The sequence below is a fragment of the Sebastes umbrosus genome, chromosome 16 (assembly GCF_015220745.1).
Source record: "Sebastes umbrosus isolate fSebUmb1 chromosome 16, fSebUmb1.pri, whole genome shotgun sequence".
Taxonomy (NCBI): Eukaryota; Metazoa; Chordata; class Actinopteri; order Perciformes; family Sebastidae; genus Sebastes; species Sebastes umbrosus.
The window spans coordinates 29,944,639-29,961,463 of NC_051284.1; the positions used below are offsets into that span (position 1 = coordinate 29,944,639).

The window sequence follows — 16,825 nt, forward strand, 5'->3', positions numbered from 1 at the left end:
CCTGAATCATGACGTTAGCTACCAGGTTACATTACTGTAGACAATAAGTCAATAATTATATGCAATTTTAGCATATAATTATTAAATCATATTTATAATAAAGCGATTTTTGAGGTAAATATTGAGGTAATTTGGCAGTAATTCCAAAGAAATTTCAAATAGGTTACTTGCTAATCATCACCTAATTACCATGAAATTTGCGGAACTGTAAAATGAAGTGTTACAGAATATTTATTACACGGCTTTGTTGAATTCTCAGTTCTGATTGGTCAATCACAGCGCTCTACGGTCTGTTATTTCTTTATAACAGGCCGTTGCTATGTATAACAGACCGTTGCTATGTATAACAGGCCGTTGCTATGTATAACAGACCGTAGCTATGTATAACAGACTGTTACTATGTATAACAGGCCGTTGCTATGTATAACAGACCGTTGCTATGTATAACAGACCATTACTATGTATAACAGACCGTAGCTATGTATAACAGACCGTTCTGCACAGTTCTGATGTCGGACTCTGGCGGACCGTTTTTGTGTCAAATGATTGATTTCTTCAGTAAGTAGCAGTGTAATAAGCGGGATAATGTACAGCTAGCCGGTCATTGTTGTGAAATAAACCTCTTTAGGGCAATGCAGCACACGGAGGGGTGGACCCGTGGGATTTATTTCACAACAATGACCGGCTCGCTGTACGTTATCCCTTAGCATGGACCAACTATTAATGAAACCACTGCATGCTTTTTTTTCTCGTGCGATTTCTCACTTGACTTCTCCATTGTTGCTATCTACACCCAAAGAACGTATATTGTCATTTTGGACTGAAAGCGACTACCGGACGCCAGTAAAACGTCCGCCTAAAAAGTGCCAGACAAAAATATAACAAACTTATTTCTATTCTATTGTCATGTTCTACTGAAATGGCAGTAATGGCAGCGGCTGTTGTCAAAAAAACACCGTAGTTTCGTCTCTTTGCTTCTGTAGTCTTTGGCTGCACCCTCTGTTTCCAACCCAGACTAGAATATGACGCGCCCACTGATGTCATCACGGTTCGCACTTCAGGTCAGGAAAAACCTGATATTTTTTGGTACCAACTTTTCGGGTTTCAATTTATCTTTGGTCGAAATGCTCAAACTTAGGTGCGCTAACCAGAACAGAACCCGCTCCATGTTGGTGGAAAAGGGGTATTTGTGGCCTTTTAACAAAAATGACTGTTATGATGCAAGCTTTCTTCTCTGTTCATCTGGTTCAACTCAGGCTGGGTTTACACAATATGATACATGGCACAGATCTGTTCCTAGTTCACACCAGCAAAACTGAAAAAAGTCAAATTTCACTCGATACACTTTAGTTGAAAACCTCTTAAAAAGATATTAAAACGTATCTTGTAAATATATCAACTTGCTAATTATACTAACTTCTCTATGTAAGCCATTAAAACTAATTAATTAAGTCCTGTCAGCTGTACTTTAACCGTATTGGTAACATGCTAATGCGAGCATATTATGATGCTACTGTAAAGATTAGTACATGTTAAGTCCAGCAGGTTGAACAAGATAACCTGTGACGTACTGTTAACATGTTTCTCTGAATTAAATTACCATCAAAACATCTAAATATAAGAATATAGTTAGCATATTACCAAGCTAAATGTATGCACTGTTTAAATGTAAGTTTGTTTTGCTGCAAAGAAAGCAAAATGGAAAAAAAAACATAGGCCATTATTATATTAATTTAATGCACATAAATGTGATTTAAAGCAGTTTAAACAATTTAAGGATGTTTATACTTTAATATAAATTAAAAACCAAACAGAAGATGCTCTGTACAGATCTACTGACTCTGTACAGAGAGTTCCCTTTACATACTATATTAGTATAGTAGATCAGATAATGATCATTATTTGCTAGTGGCTAATTTAAACTTACATCACACCTGCAGTAGGTGTTCTTAGTGGAAACTATTATCTTTTACAGGTATATGAAATTCAAAGTAATTAGGGATATATACAGTAGAATACTTCTAATAAACATTACCTTTATGTTACACAGATGATTTACTAATTAAAGCATTCTGCTGCTGGTTTTGTTCACTTTGACAAAGAGCCTCCGCCTTAACAAAAGACTGTTTATATGCATTTTTATATTCGGTTTGTTCAATTTTGCTTATTAGATATTTTGTTAGCCTCGTTTAACTGACTATGACTGAACATGATGGAACCATCAGTGTTCTTTTCTTTAATTTATGAATATCCCGAATGGATAACACATGAAGAAACACATGTTTAGTTGTTCTTGGCTTTACAGACACGAGGAACTGTTGGCTAAAAGTCTGTAAACTATTTGTCTTCTGACACGTTTAAAGACTCGTGTTCGGGGCTTGTTTCCTGTAGAGTCATTTGGTACCTTCCCAGTTCAAATAACTTTGTTTTGATCCTTCAGAATATTTGGATTTTTACCTCAAAACGCATCATTAGCTCCTTTTTTTTTGGACGTCCAGTCACGAGCTGTGCCACTTCTCTGCCAAAGTAAATTCAGCCTCAGTGCCAGATTATCCTTCAACTACAGATACATGTTCACTATCCTTTCTTTTCCTGATGTCTGTAACTTGCACATGCATGCACACACACACACACACACACACACACACACACACACACACTCATCCAAATCTGATGCTGACACACATTCATATCTGAGATCTTGTGTAAGTTTTTTGCCTGTCAAACCTGTCTTTCTCTAACCCAGCGACATAAACAGTAAACATTCAGCCGCAAATCAAGGCAGTTTACTGTCAGTCAAAAAGTGACAATCTACACATCCCATAAAATAAGAGTTCACGAAATAAATCAAACTTTACACACTGTTTGTTGTTTGGTTCTGTTCTGCTGAGTTTATGTACAAATTAGGATCAAATCATACACTCTATTTAACATTTAATCAATAATTCAGTAATATTATTAACATTGTAAATGACGTACATTTAATGCCGCATTTAATTCTGTAATGAAAAAATTTATTTAATTTCAATTTTAACCATCAGTGTATGTAAAACATATAAACAGGAACACAAAATTATATTTACTGGTTAATATTTTAATCTGTAACATGTTTATTTTTTATGGTTTTCATCACTTGTTCTTTCTAAATGTCCTTACTGCAACATTACAATAATATTAATTTGATATATTTTCCTTTTTTAATTTTTTATAATATTTTAAGACATTTAAATTCATTTTCATCATGCTTTATGAATCATTGTAAATAATGATATAAAAACATAAATAAAAAAAATAGGGGATTTCATGATTTTCTTTACTCCCTGAAAAATGTAGACAGTAACCATACAGGAGATATTCTTTTTTGTCGAACTTTGTGAATCATTGTAAATATTAATATCAAAATATATTTTTTTAACGATAGAAGATTTTATGATTTTCTTTACACCCTGAAAAATGTACAAAAATATTTTGTTTTTTTATGACAGATATTGCATTTCTAATGTCTAATGTCCTTAACGCAACATTACAATAATGTTAATTTTATACATTTTCCTTTTTAAATTTCTATAATATTTTTAAGACATTTAAATTTATTTTTATCACACTTTGTGAATCATTGTGAATATTGATTTAAAAACTTTTAAATAGAGAATTTCATTATTTTCTCAACACCCTGAAAAATGTAGACAGTAACCGTAGATGTCAATAGTTATACACACACAAAAAAAATACATATATATGTTGTGTTTTATTCTTGTGTTACAATTTTAATGTCTTCACCACAACAGCTGGACATGTTTTGGAAATTTTTCGACATAATATACTATGTCTTTTTTACACTTTTTTCGACATACTATACTATGAATTTTTTTTTGACATACTATATTATGACTTTTTTAGAAAACATTTCGACATGCAAAACTATGACTTTTTCTTTCGACATACAATATTATGACCTTTTTCACTTTTTTTCGACTATTATGACTTTTTTTACACTTTTTTCGACATACTGTACTATGACGTTTTTTTTTCGACTTACTATACTATGACTTTTTTACACTTTTTTCGACATACTAAACTATGACTTTTCTTTTACTTTTTCTGACATACTATAGTGACTTTTTAAAAAAAAAATTCAACATACTATACTATGACTTTTTTCGATATACTAAATGATGTTTTTTCACTTTTTTAGACATACTATACTATGATTTTTATTTAATTTTTTCTGACATACTATTGTATGACTTTTTTTAGACATACTTTATGACTTTTTTTTTTTTTAAATTCAACATACTATACTATGACCTTTTTTTCGACATACTACACTAGGACTTTTTTTCGACATACTATATAATGACTTTTTTAGAAAACATTTCGACATACTATACTATGACTTTTTTATGTCGAAAAAAAAAGTCATAGTATAGTATGTTGAAAAAAGTTAAAAAGTCATAGTATATTATGATGGAAAAAACAGATCATAGTATAGTAAGTCGAAAAAAGTAAATAAGAAAAGTCATAGTATATAGTATGTTGAAAAAAAGTCATAGTATAGTAAGTCGACAAAAAGTCATTGTATAGTATGTCAAAAAAGTCATAGTATGTCGAAAAAAATAAAAAATTAAAAAAGTCTTAGTATAGTATGTCGAAAAAAGTAAAAAAAAAAAGTCATAGTATATTATGATGGAAAAAACAGATCATAGTATAGTAAGTCGAAAAAAGTAAATAAGAAAAGTCATAGTATATAGTATGTTGAAAAAAAGTCATAGTATACTATGACTTTTCTTTATGTCGACAAAAAGTCATTGTATAGTATGTCAAAAAAGTCATAGTATGTCGAAAAAAATAAAAAATTAAAAAAGTCTTAGTATAGTATGTCGAAAAAAGTAAAAAAAAAAAGTCATAGTATATTATGTCGAAAAAAATATAAAAAGTTATAGTATGTCGAAAAAAGTAAAAAAAAAAAGCCATAGTATAGTTTGGCGAAAAAAAGTCATAGTATATTATGTCGAAAAAAAGTCATAGTATTTTATGTCGAAAAAAAGTCAGTATATTATGTCGAAAAAAGTCAATGTATCGTATGTTGAAAAAAAGTTAAAAGAAAATCATAGTATATTATGTCGAAAAAAAAGTCATAGTATAGTATTTCAAAAAAGGTAAAAAAGTCATAGTAAAGACTGACACGCTATACTATGACTGTTTTATGACTACGCCTCGTGTTTGGGGCTTGTTTGCTGTGGTGTTTTTGTAATTATGTCCTCATTAACCACCCCACTGTCCTCCTCCGTTATTTGGTACCAATTGAGTTCAGATAGCTTTGTTTTGATCTGGCCAAACAAACAGAAAGAGTGAATCCTTCAGAATATTGGATTTATACCCCAAACGTATCATTCAGGTCCTTCTTGGGACGTGACGTGCTGACGTGATGACGTGTTGACGGTAAGCGTATTGCCTCATTTCCGGTTGCCTGTCTTTCTGTGTGCTGCTGTGTCTGTAGCTGCTCTAGCACATCCAGGGCAATATAGTCATATACTCTTCATTACAGCGGCTAATTACCCGCTACAGTTATATCTACACTAGTTCTGCTTAAGCGCTCACACCTCACTCCTTTATGAGACTTAACCGCACAGATTCAGCTCAGCTAACGCTAGCTGGGCTATCCTACCGTAGCATAGCAGCAGCTTAGCAGCAGCTTAGCCGTTAGCGATGGCTTCTTCTCCTGTTCTCTCCTGTTCTCCTGTTCTCTCTCTCTCTCCTGTTCTCTCTCCCTCTCCTCGCTCTCCTGTTCTCTCTCCCTCTCCTCCCTCTCCTGCTCTCTCCTGCTCTCCTGTTCTCTCTCTCTCTCCTGTTCTCTCTCCCTCTCCTGCTCTCTCCTGTTCTCTCTCCCTCTCCTGCTCTCTCCTGTTCTCTCTCCCTCTCCTGCTCTCTCCTGTTCTCTCTCCCTCTCCCTCTCCTGCTCTCCTGTTCTCTCTCTCTCTCCTGTTCTCTCTCCCTCTCCTCCCTCCCCTGCTCTCTCCTGTTCTCTCTCCCTCTCCTGCTCTCTCCTGCTCTCCTGTTCTCTCTCCCTCTCCTGCTCTCTCCTGCTCTCCTGTTCTCTCCTGCTCTCTGCTGCTCTCCTGCTCTCTCCTGCTCTCCTGTTCTCTCTCCCTCTCCTGCTCTCTCCTGCTCTCCTGTTCTCTCTCCCTCTCCTGCTCTCTCCTGCTCTCTCCTGCTCTCCTGTTCTCTCTCCCTCTCCTGCTCTCTCCTGCTCTCCTGTTCTCTCTCCCTCTCCTGCTCTCTCCTGCTCTCCCCTGCTCTGTGTGTCATGTTTAGTTATTGCTCTGCCTCCTGTAGAGCTAGTGGTAGATGTATTAGGTGTAGTGCATTCGCTGCATTGGAGGCGAGGGTTAGTGAGTTAGAAGCCCGGTTCTGCGATTTAGCTTCTTCTGTAGTTAGCCAGCCCCTAGCCGGTGCAGACCGGCCAAGCTTAGCTTCTGCTAGCCGTCCCCCGGCAACCCCCGAGCAGCCGGGAGGCTGGGTGACTGTCCGAAGGACTCATAGTCGTACCCTGAAGCCCACGGTTCACCACCAACCACTCCACGTTTCTAACAGATATTCCCCTCTCAGCGACACACCCGCTGAGAAACCAACTCTGGTTATCAGCAGCTCCATTCTGCGGAACGTGAAGTTGGCGAAGTCAGCTGCCATAGTTAACTGCATCCCGGGGGCCAGAGCTACCATAGTTAACTGCATCCCGGGGGCCAGAGCTACCATAGTTAACTGCATCCCGGGGGCCAGAGCTACCATAGTTAACTGCATCCCGGGGGCCAGAGCTGCCATAGTTAACTGCATCCCGGGGGCCAGAGCTGCCATAGTTAACTGCATCCCGGGGGCCAGAGCTGCCATAGTTAACTGCATCCCGGGGGCCAGAGCTGCCATAGTTAACTGCATCCCGGGGGCCAGGGCTGCCATAGTTAACTGCATCCCGGGGGCCAGAGCTGCCATAGTTAACTGCATCCCGGGGGCCAGAGCTGCCATAGTTAACTGCATCCCGGGGGCCAGAGCTGCCATAGTTAACTGCATCCCGGGGGCCAGAGCTGCCATAGTTAACTGCATCCCGGGGGCCAGGGCTGCCATAGTTAACTGCATCCCGGGGGCCAGAGCTGCCATAGTTAACTGCATCCCGGGGGCCAGAGCTGCCATAGTTAACTGCATCCCGGGGGCCAGAGCTGCCATAGTTAACTGCATCCCGGGGGCCAGGGCTGCCATAGTTAACTGCATCCCGGGGGCCAGAGCTACCATAGTTAACTGCATCCCGGGGGCCAGAGGGGGCGACATTGAATCCGTTTTGAAACTGCTGGCTAAGGATAAGCGTAAATACAGTAAGATTGTTATTCACGTCGGCGGTAATGACACCCGGTTACGTCGATCGGAGGTCACTAAAGTTAATGTTCAATCGGTGTGTGCATACGCAAAGACAATGTCGGACTCCGTAGTTTTCTCTGGCCCCCTCCCCAACTTGACCAGTGACGACATGTATAGCCGCATGAAGTCATTCCACAGCTGGCTGTCGAGGTGGTGTCCAGCAAACCATGTGGGCTTCATTGACAATTTGAACCCTTTCTGGGGAATTCCTGGTCTGATTAGGAGAGACGGCATTCATCCTACTTTGGATGGTGCAGCTCTCTTATCCAGAAATCTGACCAAGATTGTTAGTGGAACAAATCCATGACAAACCAGAGGTCATTCCAGAGGTCATTCCAGAGGTGATTCCAGGACGCAGAGCTGTAGTCTTTGGACACACTGCCCGCATGAGACGCGCGTCAGACGCGCGTCTATTTTATAGAATAGAAGGCTCGCCTATTTTACACGCGAGCCGCTTACCTCTCGGCTGCGTCTCCCAGCAGCAACAGACAGTGAAGGTACATTAGTACTAGTACTAGTAGTAGTCATAGCAGAAACCCTACATATGCTATAAATATAATAGACTGGGTTAATAGGTTATAAGAACATCAGGTGATGGGCAGTATTTTTCCGATTCTCTCTCTCTCTCTCTCTCTCTCTCTCTCTCTCTCTCTCTCTCTCTCTCTCTCTCTCTCTCTCTCTCTCACTCTCATTGTTCTTTCTTTTAGAGGTGTTATTTAATTTTTTTAAAGATATTTAATAATAATTTTCGTTTTCTAAAGGTTAACAAATAACGAAACTATTTATTTTGCCTTGTTTTATAATAATAATAAAACAAACACTTTACTTATATTTATCATTCTGAAATACTTCAGGTGTTTTTCTCCATCAAGGCGCAGTTCAGCAACAAGGTGGTGAAAAGCTCCAAGTTGCCTGAGATGTCGGAACATCAGCATTTATAATGTAAATTGCTGTCCCGCCCCAGATGTAAATTAAGTCGTTTTCGATAAAAGCCGCAACCTGGAATGCTGTAGAACAGGAACCCGAAACCCCCTGGAAATGTTGTTTAAAACTGTGCCAGTCAAAGTGAAGAGGGATTGCTGTAGGCTCTCTCTTACTACTAATGTATTTATTTATTTTTTTGTATTAATATATAGCCCACAGAAATCCCTCTTCACTGTCAATGAAGAGGGATTTCTATGGGCTATATATATATATATATATATATAAATAAAAAGAGAGATATATATATAAATAAATCCCTCTTCACTGTCAGTGAAGAGGGATTTCTATGGGCTATATATATATATATATATATATATATAAATAAAAAGAGAGATATATATATAAATAAATCCCTCTTCACTGTCAGTGAAGAGGGATTTCTATGGGCTATATATATATATATATATATATATAAATAAAAAGAGAGATATATATATAAATAAATCCCTCTTCACTGTCAGTGAAGAGGGATTTCTATGGGCTATATATATATATATATATATATATATGACAGTGACAGTCATTGACAGTGAAGAGGGATTTATATATATATATATATATATAAATCCCTCTTCATTGACAGTGAAGAGGGATTTCTGTGGGCTATATATTAATACAAAAAATAAATAAATACATTATTAGTAAGAGAGAGCCTACAGCAATCCCTCTTCACTTTGACTGGCACAGTTTTAAACAACATTTCCAGGGGGTTTCGGGTTCCTGTTCTACAGCATTCCAGGTTGCGGCTTTTATCGAAAACGACTTAATTTACATCTGGGGCGGGACAGCAATTTACATTATAAATGCTGATGTTCCGACATCTCAGGCAACTTGGAGCTTTTCACCATTTTGTTGCTGAACTGCGCCTTGATGGAGAAAAACACCTGAAGTATTTCAGAATGATAAATATAAGTAAAGTGTTTTTTTTATTATTATAAAACAAGGCAAAATAAACAGTTTCGTTATTTGTTAACCTTTAGAAAACGAAAATTATTATTAAATATCTTTAAAAAAATTAAATAACACCTCTAAAAGAAAGAACAATAAAGTTACGAGAGAGAGAGAGAGAGAGAGAGAGAGAGAGAGAGAGAGAGAGATACTGCCCATCACCTGATGTTCTTATAACCTATTAACCCAGTCTATTATATTTATAGCATATGTAGGGTTTCTGCTATGACTACTACAGTGTTTACAAAATTAAAAGCCTGTACTATATTAACTTGATGGAAACCTGCAAGCAGACCACTGCTTTATTTAGAGTATTTCAGAATAAAAGCATTGTGTTAACGAATGCATGATTCTGTGCACTAAAAACGCTAGAGGCCTTTTATTTTGAAATCTAGATAGGAAGTGTAAAATATTGATGGTCAGTGACATATTCTACAGATGTCTAGACATGGAAACTGTAGTAATCTTGCTGGTATGATGTTCATATACTGTCAATAGATCACCTTCACTGTCTGTTGCTGCTGGGAGACGCAGCCGAGAGGTAAGCGGCTCGCGTGTAAAATAGGCGAGACTTCTATTCTATAAAATAGACGCGCGTCTGACGCGCGTCTCATGCGGGCAGTGTGTCCACTCTAACCTGTTAACATGGACGCCGAAATAAAAAACAACACGCGACGTTGCCATCACGCGAGCATGAAGCGCGCTGTGTGCTCCAGGCTTTAAGCCAGCGATACAATAAACAAGCAGCCGCAAATCATGGCAAACACAGTTTATTGTCAATCAAAAGTGACAAATCTATACATCCCATAAATAAAGAGTTCACAAAATAAATCAAACATTACACACTGTTTGTTTCTGTTCTGCTGAGTGTGAGGCGGAGATTATGTACAAATTAGGATCAAACACTGAGTTGTTTTAAATCAGATCATACACTCTCAAACATTTAGGATCAATAATATTATTAACATGGTAATTGACATACACTTAATGATCTTTGATTGTGCATGTACACCGTTACATTCAATGCCCAAAGGATCACTTACATTCATGTGCTACTCCGAGTGTGGCTTGTTATAGATTTTGACACCTGTCATGCACATTACAGTATAAACCACAAACTGTATTATTAAAAATCTGATTTTGTTTTAACCCATTAGATGTTCGATGCCTGCAGGGCTTTACTCCATGGAGCCAACTCGGACAGCGTTAATTAGGTAAGTTATGAACGACGGGTTATAGGGGTATAGTTTAGTATAGTTTTAGGTGTAGTCTTTGTACTTTGTTAAGCAGCTGAATGGCAGAGTGATATGTGTTTGCTGCTGTTAATATCTTAACATAGAACTCCCTGTCAGATCTAATATTGCTGCGTCAATATTGAGAATCAACTCCCAACTCTGTACAGAACTTTTAGACTCCGGTTAACTAACGGTTTTGGTTTTACAGCTGCACTGAATCTGTGTCGGCTGGATGTGGAAGTAGGCAGTTTTTAATGCTACTATATTAGCCAATAGGGTTGGGATGATACACCTATCTCCCGATTCGATATTTGTTAACTTTTTTTAACACTAAACCATGGGAAGAAGTTGAATCAAACACTTCTAGGGACTTTTATTTTGAAAAACATCTAAATTGATGCAGTAAAAGGATTTGATTTTCAGCATGTATGTAGCATTGGCCGGCTTGACTGCATGTTACCGCGATACAATAACGTTTCCTGTTAACATGCAGCTTTAGCCGTGATGTCTAGCTCTGCTTTTCCTGTCAATGTGTGAAACCCAAAGTGTTTCCATCCTTTACTGGATGTGTAGTGTTTACCACGCTGGATTTAACACGTGAGGGTGCAGCTCGTATCCACACAGACCCTCCAATGTTTTTTTTTGTTTCGGCTCGCTGCGGTTTGTTTTGGTTGGCGGATACGGAACGGATATGACGTCATGTTACAACAATAAAAGCGGTAACTTCCTTCTATATCCGCAAATATATCGATTCTGGCATTAATAGGTGAATTGATTTTTTTCCCCCACCCTTATTAGCTAAAAGCACTTGATTAAGTACCGTTATATCAGAGGTGTGTTCTGCCCCCTAGTGGTCAATAATCACTTAATTCATCTGTAATTTGAGGACTCTTTTTTTGCAAAACTTTTCAGTACAGTGATCTGCTAAAATATTAAAAAATGACCTCCAAAACACTGGCCATAACATAATCATAGGAAAATATCTCAGTCATTTTTATCACACCGGCGGTTAAACTACTGCCCCATGTTAAATTACTTTGATAGATTTCAGTATCACACTCAGAAACAATAATTTAGCTATTTCTTTCTCGGTAGTTTGCCGTTATATATACAAAAAAATTAATCAATAACGCCATTAAAAGTACATTATCTGATAACGTTCTGGTGGTTCTGTTGGCTACAGAAAGGCATGTCTGCAGATGAGTCACTGCCATCATTTAAAAAAAAAAAAAAAAAATCATCTTACAGATCGTATCTTAAATATCTCTAAATCAAACAACTGTTCTGTACAAAATGTGATATCAACAAGTGGCTGCCTCCTGTGAGGAAAAATAGCTGCAGTGGTAGAAAATGGCTAGTGTGCTCCTCGCTCTCTGGATGCTTTGGTAATATCTGTCCTTTAGCCTTCAATGTAGATCCCACAGACTGAAGTGAAAGTACAAAAATGAAAATATACTGTAGATGTTTAGTGGGGACGTTAGACGGCAAATCTACATATAAAAATGACAAAACTTTAAAACGAACCAATGATATGGCTTCTTATATATATATATATATAGCTGTGAGCAAATATATATTTTTAAATACACCAAGTGTCTTTAAACTTGCATCTTAACACTGTGACGGTCCATTTCAACCTCACATACTGTTATGATCAAGTCCTTCAGTCTTCTCCTCGCTGGGTGTCATATGGCAGTGTTCATGTAGGCGGAGGGCCGTTGGTGTAGCGCAGCATGGGGTAGAAGGAGCGGGCGAAGTTGTTGGACAGCGTGCAGCTGTAGTTCTCATCAGACAGAGGCACCAGGCAGGCCAGAACCAGCAGCATGAAGAAGAGCAGGTGTAGGGGGAAGGCAGCTCTAAGAACCCGGTGGAAGTACGGTCGCTGTGGAGAATAATCCCTCCTCTCCTCCCTGATGTGGACAGATGGTATAGAAAGTTCATTTTTGATTTTGCAGCTGTAGTCACACAAAAAACATTTCACTCAAAGTTCAGTTAAGAACTTTTTCAGACCTTTCAAGAGTAAAAAAGACATGTGTCTTGGTTGTTTTTTTTGTAAGTGTTTTCAAAGCATTTTTTCTCATTGGTGACTTTTGCAGGATACCTGGAGCTACATGACTTTACCAACCGCAGTCACCATGATCCGAACAGAAAACTGGAGGCCTGGAGGCAAATTAGTGTGACACTTGAGATTTTGGGTGAGTTGTTTTCATTAATTTAAACTGTACTGTTTACTATTAGGTAGTGTACAGTTCATAGTTTGTGTTAAGCTAGTGGTTCTCAAACTTGTTCTGTCAGATCGGGGCCTTAAGCTACACAGAGTGCCGTTAAAGATTATAAACGTTACCTTTTAGTCGCCGGTTGTCCGACTGTAGCTCCCCGTAGACCTGCAGCCTCCACCTGAAGCAACAAACAAGTTAGGTTCATAAACATGTGGAAGAAGTATTATCAGCAGAATGTACTTAAAGTATGAAAAGCAAATGTACTCATTGTGCAGTAAAATGTTATATTATTCAGTATTTTTACAGTGTAATGTTTACTTAAATAATCTGAATTTAAAGGCAATATCACTAAAAATGACATTAAAATTTGAAAACTAATGTGAGTGTTTGACTTTATCTGCATGAGTTACTGTACATCTCTGTTCTGTACCTTGTGCAGCAGACCGATGCTGTCCATCTCTGAGCTGGTTGAGCAGGTTTCCTGAGACACCGACAGCAAACAGACCATCAGATACAACTCACAGAGGTCACACAGGTACCTGACTTTACCGTTGATAGCATCTCATTTAAGCTTTTTGTTTTGAGTAATGTCGAACACTGGAGTGACGTACATTTATATATATGTTATAAAAAATTAATAAAAGGGGTTTTGTAGGACAATTTCAGCCAATTAAGATTCATTTGGAACAAACAAACAAAAATATATCAAAAAAATGGTACAGCTGTAAATTACAGTCAGCTAATTAATTTTGTATAAATTGCTAATTCTAACACTTTTTGGCAGGAGAACTAGATCACAGCAGAGCCGTCATGCACCGTCAACCCAGACTGAGGTAAAAGGTAAAGTGGACCTACCAGTCTTCCCTGCAGCGTGTGCAGGTCAGCGGCCACCTGTCGCAGCAGGAGCTGCAGTTTGTTGCCGATGACGTGGACCTTCTCCTTGGCCTCCACGCTGTCCTCTCCGGTGGCCTCCAGGAGGAGCTGAGAGGAGATCTCCTGCAGCGAGGAGACCTGCCGATGGCGGCCGCACAGATCCTCTTGCAGAGCCTGCAGCGGGGGGGCGACAGAGAGCATGGCAGTCAGTACACAGCTGGGACTGAACAGTGGTTGATATACAGACAAATAAAATAATCAGCTTTCAAATGATGACAGAGTGTGTATTTGTTCCCTGTTGAAGCTCACAGTGCAGAGTTCAATGTACAAGCCAGTGATGTAACTGTATCTAGCAATTTAAACTGTTTTGGTCAAAATATAGACCTGAGAGGGAAGAAGAGCACTTTTTAAGAAGTCAAGTTTAAAGGTCCCATATTGTAAAAAGTGAGATTGTCATGTCTGTTATAGTATAAAGCAGGTTTAAGTGTCATAAAAATACTGTGAAAGTATTGAAACGTTCAATATACGGAGAAACACACACAGCCCGTATTCAGAAATTGTGCGTTTGAAACAAGCCTTCAGGATTCCTGTCCATTTGTGATGTCACAAATATACGATACTTTAAGTATTAACTTTTCATGGCAGTGATGATGAAGTGATCAGCGGTCTGATCAGCGGTCTGCTCACCGTCAGCGTGTCTCGGTGCTCCAGCAGGGCGGAGCGGGACGTCAACCGGTCGCTGACGTTCACGACGCAGAGTTTGTTCTCGGCCTGAGCGAGCCACAACAGCAGGGAGTGCAGCGTCACATGAAACTCCTGAAGAAGAAGAACACGGAGGTCAGAGGTCACAGGAGCTGCTCGTCTTTTTACATGCTTTAGTTAAACATTCATCAGATGACATTTTCTAAACCACAACTATCATTTTAAACTCTTTATTCTATGATGTAAAACCGTGTTGACATCACAGACCTGACACTGCATGAGTGCAGAGTGCAGCCTCCTCTCCCAGCTCTCCAGGCCGCCGCAGGCCTGCGTCCAGCTGTGATTGGCTGAGCTCAGAGCTTCCTGCAGCTCCCGCAGCTCGGCGCTGTCGCCCCTCAGGAAGTGACGGCTGCTCAGGTTGGCGGAGATCATCAGACACTTGTAGCTGTTGAAGGTCTTCTGCATCTCCTAGACAAAAACACAAGGAAGAGATGTGATGAAGAGTTTCTCCTCCGGAACTTAACAGTCTTGTGTGATTACACGTTGTTGGTGTTTTACCTTTAGCTTCCGGATGTTGACTTCGAAGTCTCGGATGCTGGTGGACGGTGCGATCCGCTGTAGCCTCTCAAGCTCTGGCAGCACCCTGCCCAGCCAGGAAGTGACATCACAGAGATCCGAGTTCAGCTTCTGCCACTGCTCCAGGTCCTGCTTGATGTCCATCTCTTTGTTGAACTTCTGTACTTGTAGCAGCTCCCAGCGCTCGATCACACCTGCAGACACACAAGAGTCACAGTTATTAAACACTAGTATGAGTGAGTTGTGCTGTATTGTTGTGTTCAGACTCTGTTTCTCATGATAGCTCTTATTTTAGTTGGGTCTCTCTTAAGACATATTAGCAGGATTACTTGTTTAAATTAATCTATTTCATGATATCAATCAGAGTTTAGTGAATAAGTGTATATGTGAGTGAGCATTAAATGGTATTTCTAAGGGTTTCTTTCTACAACTGATAATGTAACTGTGGGTTATTAAAGACGCTAAATGCACCAAATAAATCATTACTCCTTAACTTGTGAGGCATTTGTGTGAATACTGCAACAAACAAGACGCTCACAGAGAAGATTCATGATATTTGAAATATCTTTGGGTTTTGGATTATTGGTTGAGTAAAATGTGAAAATATTTTGTGACATTTTATAAACTTAATTAAATCACTTGATCCAAAAAGTAATTAGTATACTCTATTATTAATGAGAAGAATCCTTAGTTGCATCCCTGTCTTACATTGTCTGCCAGTGCTGTTTAAAAACACCTTTGAAAGTTGCAACATCATCTTTGTGAGAGGAAACCACAGGCTTATGCATTTTCTAAAATTTCCATCATGACCTTGAATGCATCATTTCCCCGTTATGTCATTTAATTACCCAGAAACTCCAGCAGAGTGAGACCTCCCCCCCCTGTTGTGTATCTCTGTCAGCGTACCTGTGCTGGTCTGCTTGTCGGCCGTGCTGCTGGTCAGACCCGGATCCTCTAACTCCTCCTCGTCATTCAGGATCAGCTTGACTCTCTTCACGCTGTTGATGCTGCCGCTGCACTCCGACATCAGCTTAGCCTGAACACACACAACACACAACTTTAACCTACAACACTCGTCTTAACATGGACGACTTAAAGATGTCAAAGATGTTGATGTGTGTGTCCTTACGTAGCCCTGCTGGTGGTAGGGAGTGCTGGTGGTGTGTGTGGGAGACGAGCTGAGGCCTCGGATGATTTCTCGGGGAACTCGTTTCCGCTCTGGGGAGCCGGGCTGGTGCCAGCTGGGCGGGTCGGTTACTGACTTCACTGAGGAGAGAGAGAGAGAGAGAAAACGTTTAGTAAAGGTAGTGTGAAAAGAAGGAAGAATGAGGAAATAGAGAGAGGGGCAAAACTGAAAAGAGAAAAAGGTTAATTCAAAAATAAACCACAGAGACAAAAGAGAAAAGTGATAATGGGAAAACAAGGAGCACAATGCTGTTCAGACTAAGTGCGAAGCAAATTTTTGCCTCCCTTTCTTTACTCATGCAAGTTGGACCGCTGGTTTCATTATATTTGTGTTCATTCACGCTAGACGCGCCGGAGAGGGGAAGGAGCTGGTCTCCATAGATACCAACAACTTTTCTTTCCTCCATCAACCATGGAAGAAATAACCCCTGTTGCTGCTTCACACATGTCATGGAAGTCACAGATATGTCAGAAAACCAAACGCTGTCGTGTCAGGTTTCATAACGTCACCCGGCGGCAAGCTGTATTCACATACAGTGCCATTGCACTGACTGTATCTAGCAAGCCACACGTTGCTACTGCGGTATGAATCCCAAATAAACAGATTGTGCTGTGATTTAATTACAATAAACAGATTAAAATGATGCCGAAATAACTACATAATGATGCAGATTTGTAAAAAGTCTGAATTCATGT

At 39.2% G+C, this 16,825-nt stretch overlaps 1 protein-coding gene and 1 long non-coding RNA gene across 5 annotated transcripts in view; one reads left to right on the top strand and one right to left on the bottom strand.

Moving 5' to 3' along the window:
* Positions 1–10,093: 10,093 nt before the first annotated feature.
* The window catches only part of LOC119504578 (nesprin-2-like), a 65,705-nt gene continuing 58,973 nt past the window's right edge, over positions 10,094–16,825 (bottom strand). For all 4 annotated transcript variants that reach the window (XM_037796823.1, XM_037796824.1, XM_037796825.1 and 1 more), the window contains 9 exons: positions 16,074–16,210; positions 15,851–15,980; positions 14,927–15,138; positions 14,636–14,836; positions 14,354–14,482; positions 13,649–13,840; positions 13,224–13,274; positions 12,919–12,971; positions 10,094–12,484 (listed from right to left, as the gene is read on the bottom strand). In XM_037796823.1, the coding sequence (XP_037652751.1) occupies positions 12,274–12,484; positions 12,919–12,971; positions 13,224–13,274; positions 13,649–13,840; positions 14,354–14,482; positions 14,636–14,836; positions 14,927–15,138; positions 15,851–15,980; positions 16,074–16,210 (1,316 nt within the window). In that variant the 3' untranslated portion in view covers positions 10,094–12,273. The remainder of the gene's footprint in view (positions 12,485–12,918; positions 12,972–13,223; positions 13,275–13,648; positions 13,841–14,353; positions 14,483–14,635; positions 14,837–14,926; positions 15,139–15,850; positions 15,981–16,073; positions 16,211–16,825) is intronic.
* Positions 10,463–13,329, top strand: LOC119474248. The gene is made up of 3 exons (XR_005203538.1): positions 10,463–10,553; positions 12,671–12,769; positions 13,233–13,329. It is a non-coding gene; the product is annotated as an uncharacterized LOC119474248 (long non-coding RNA).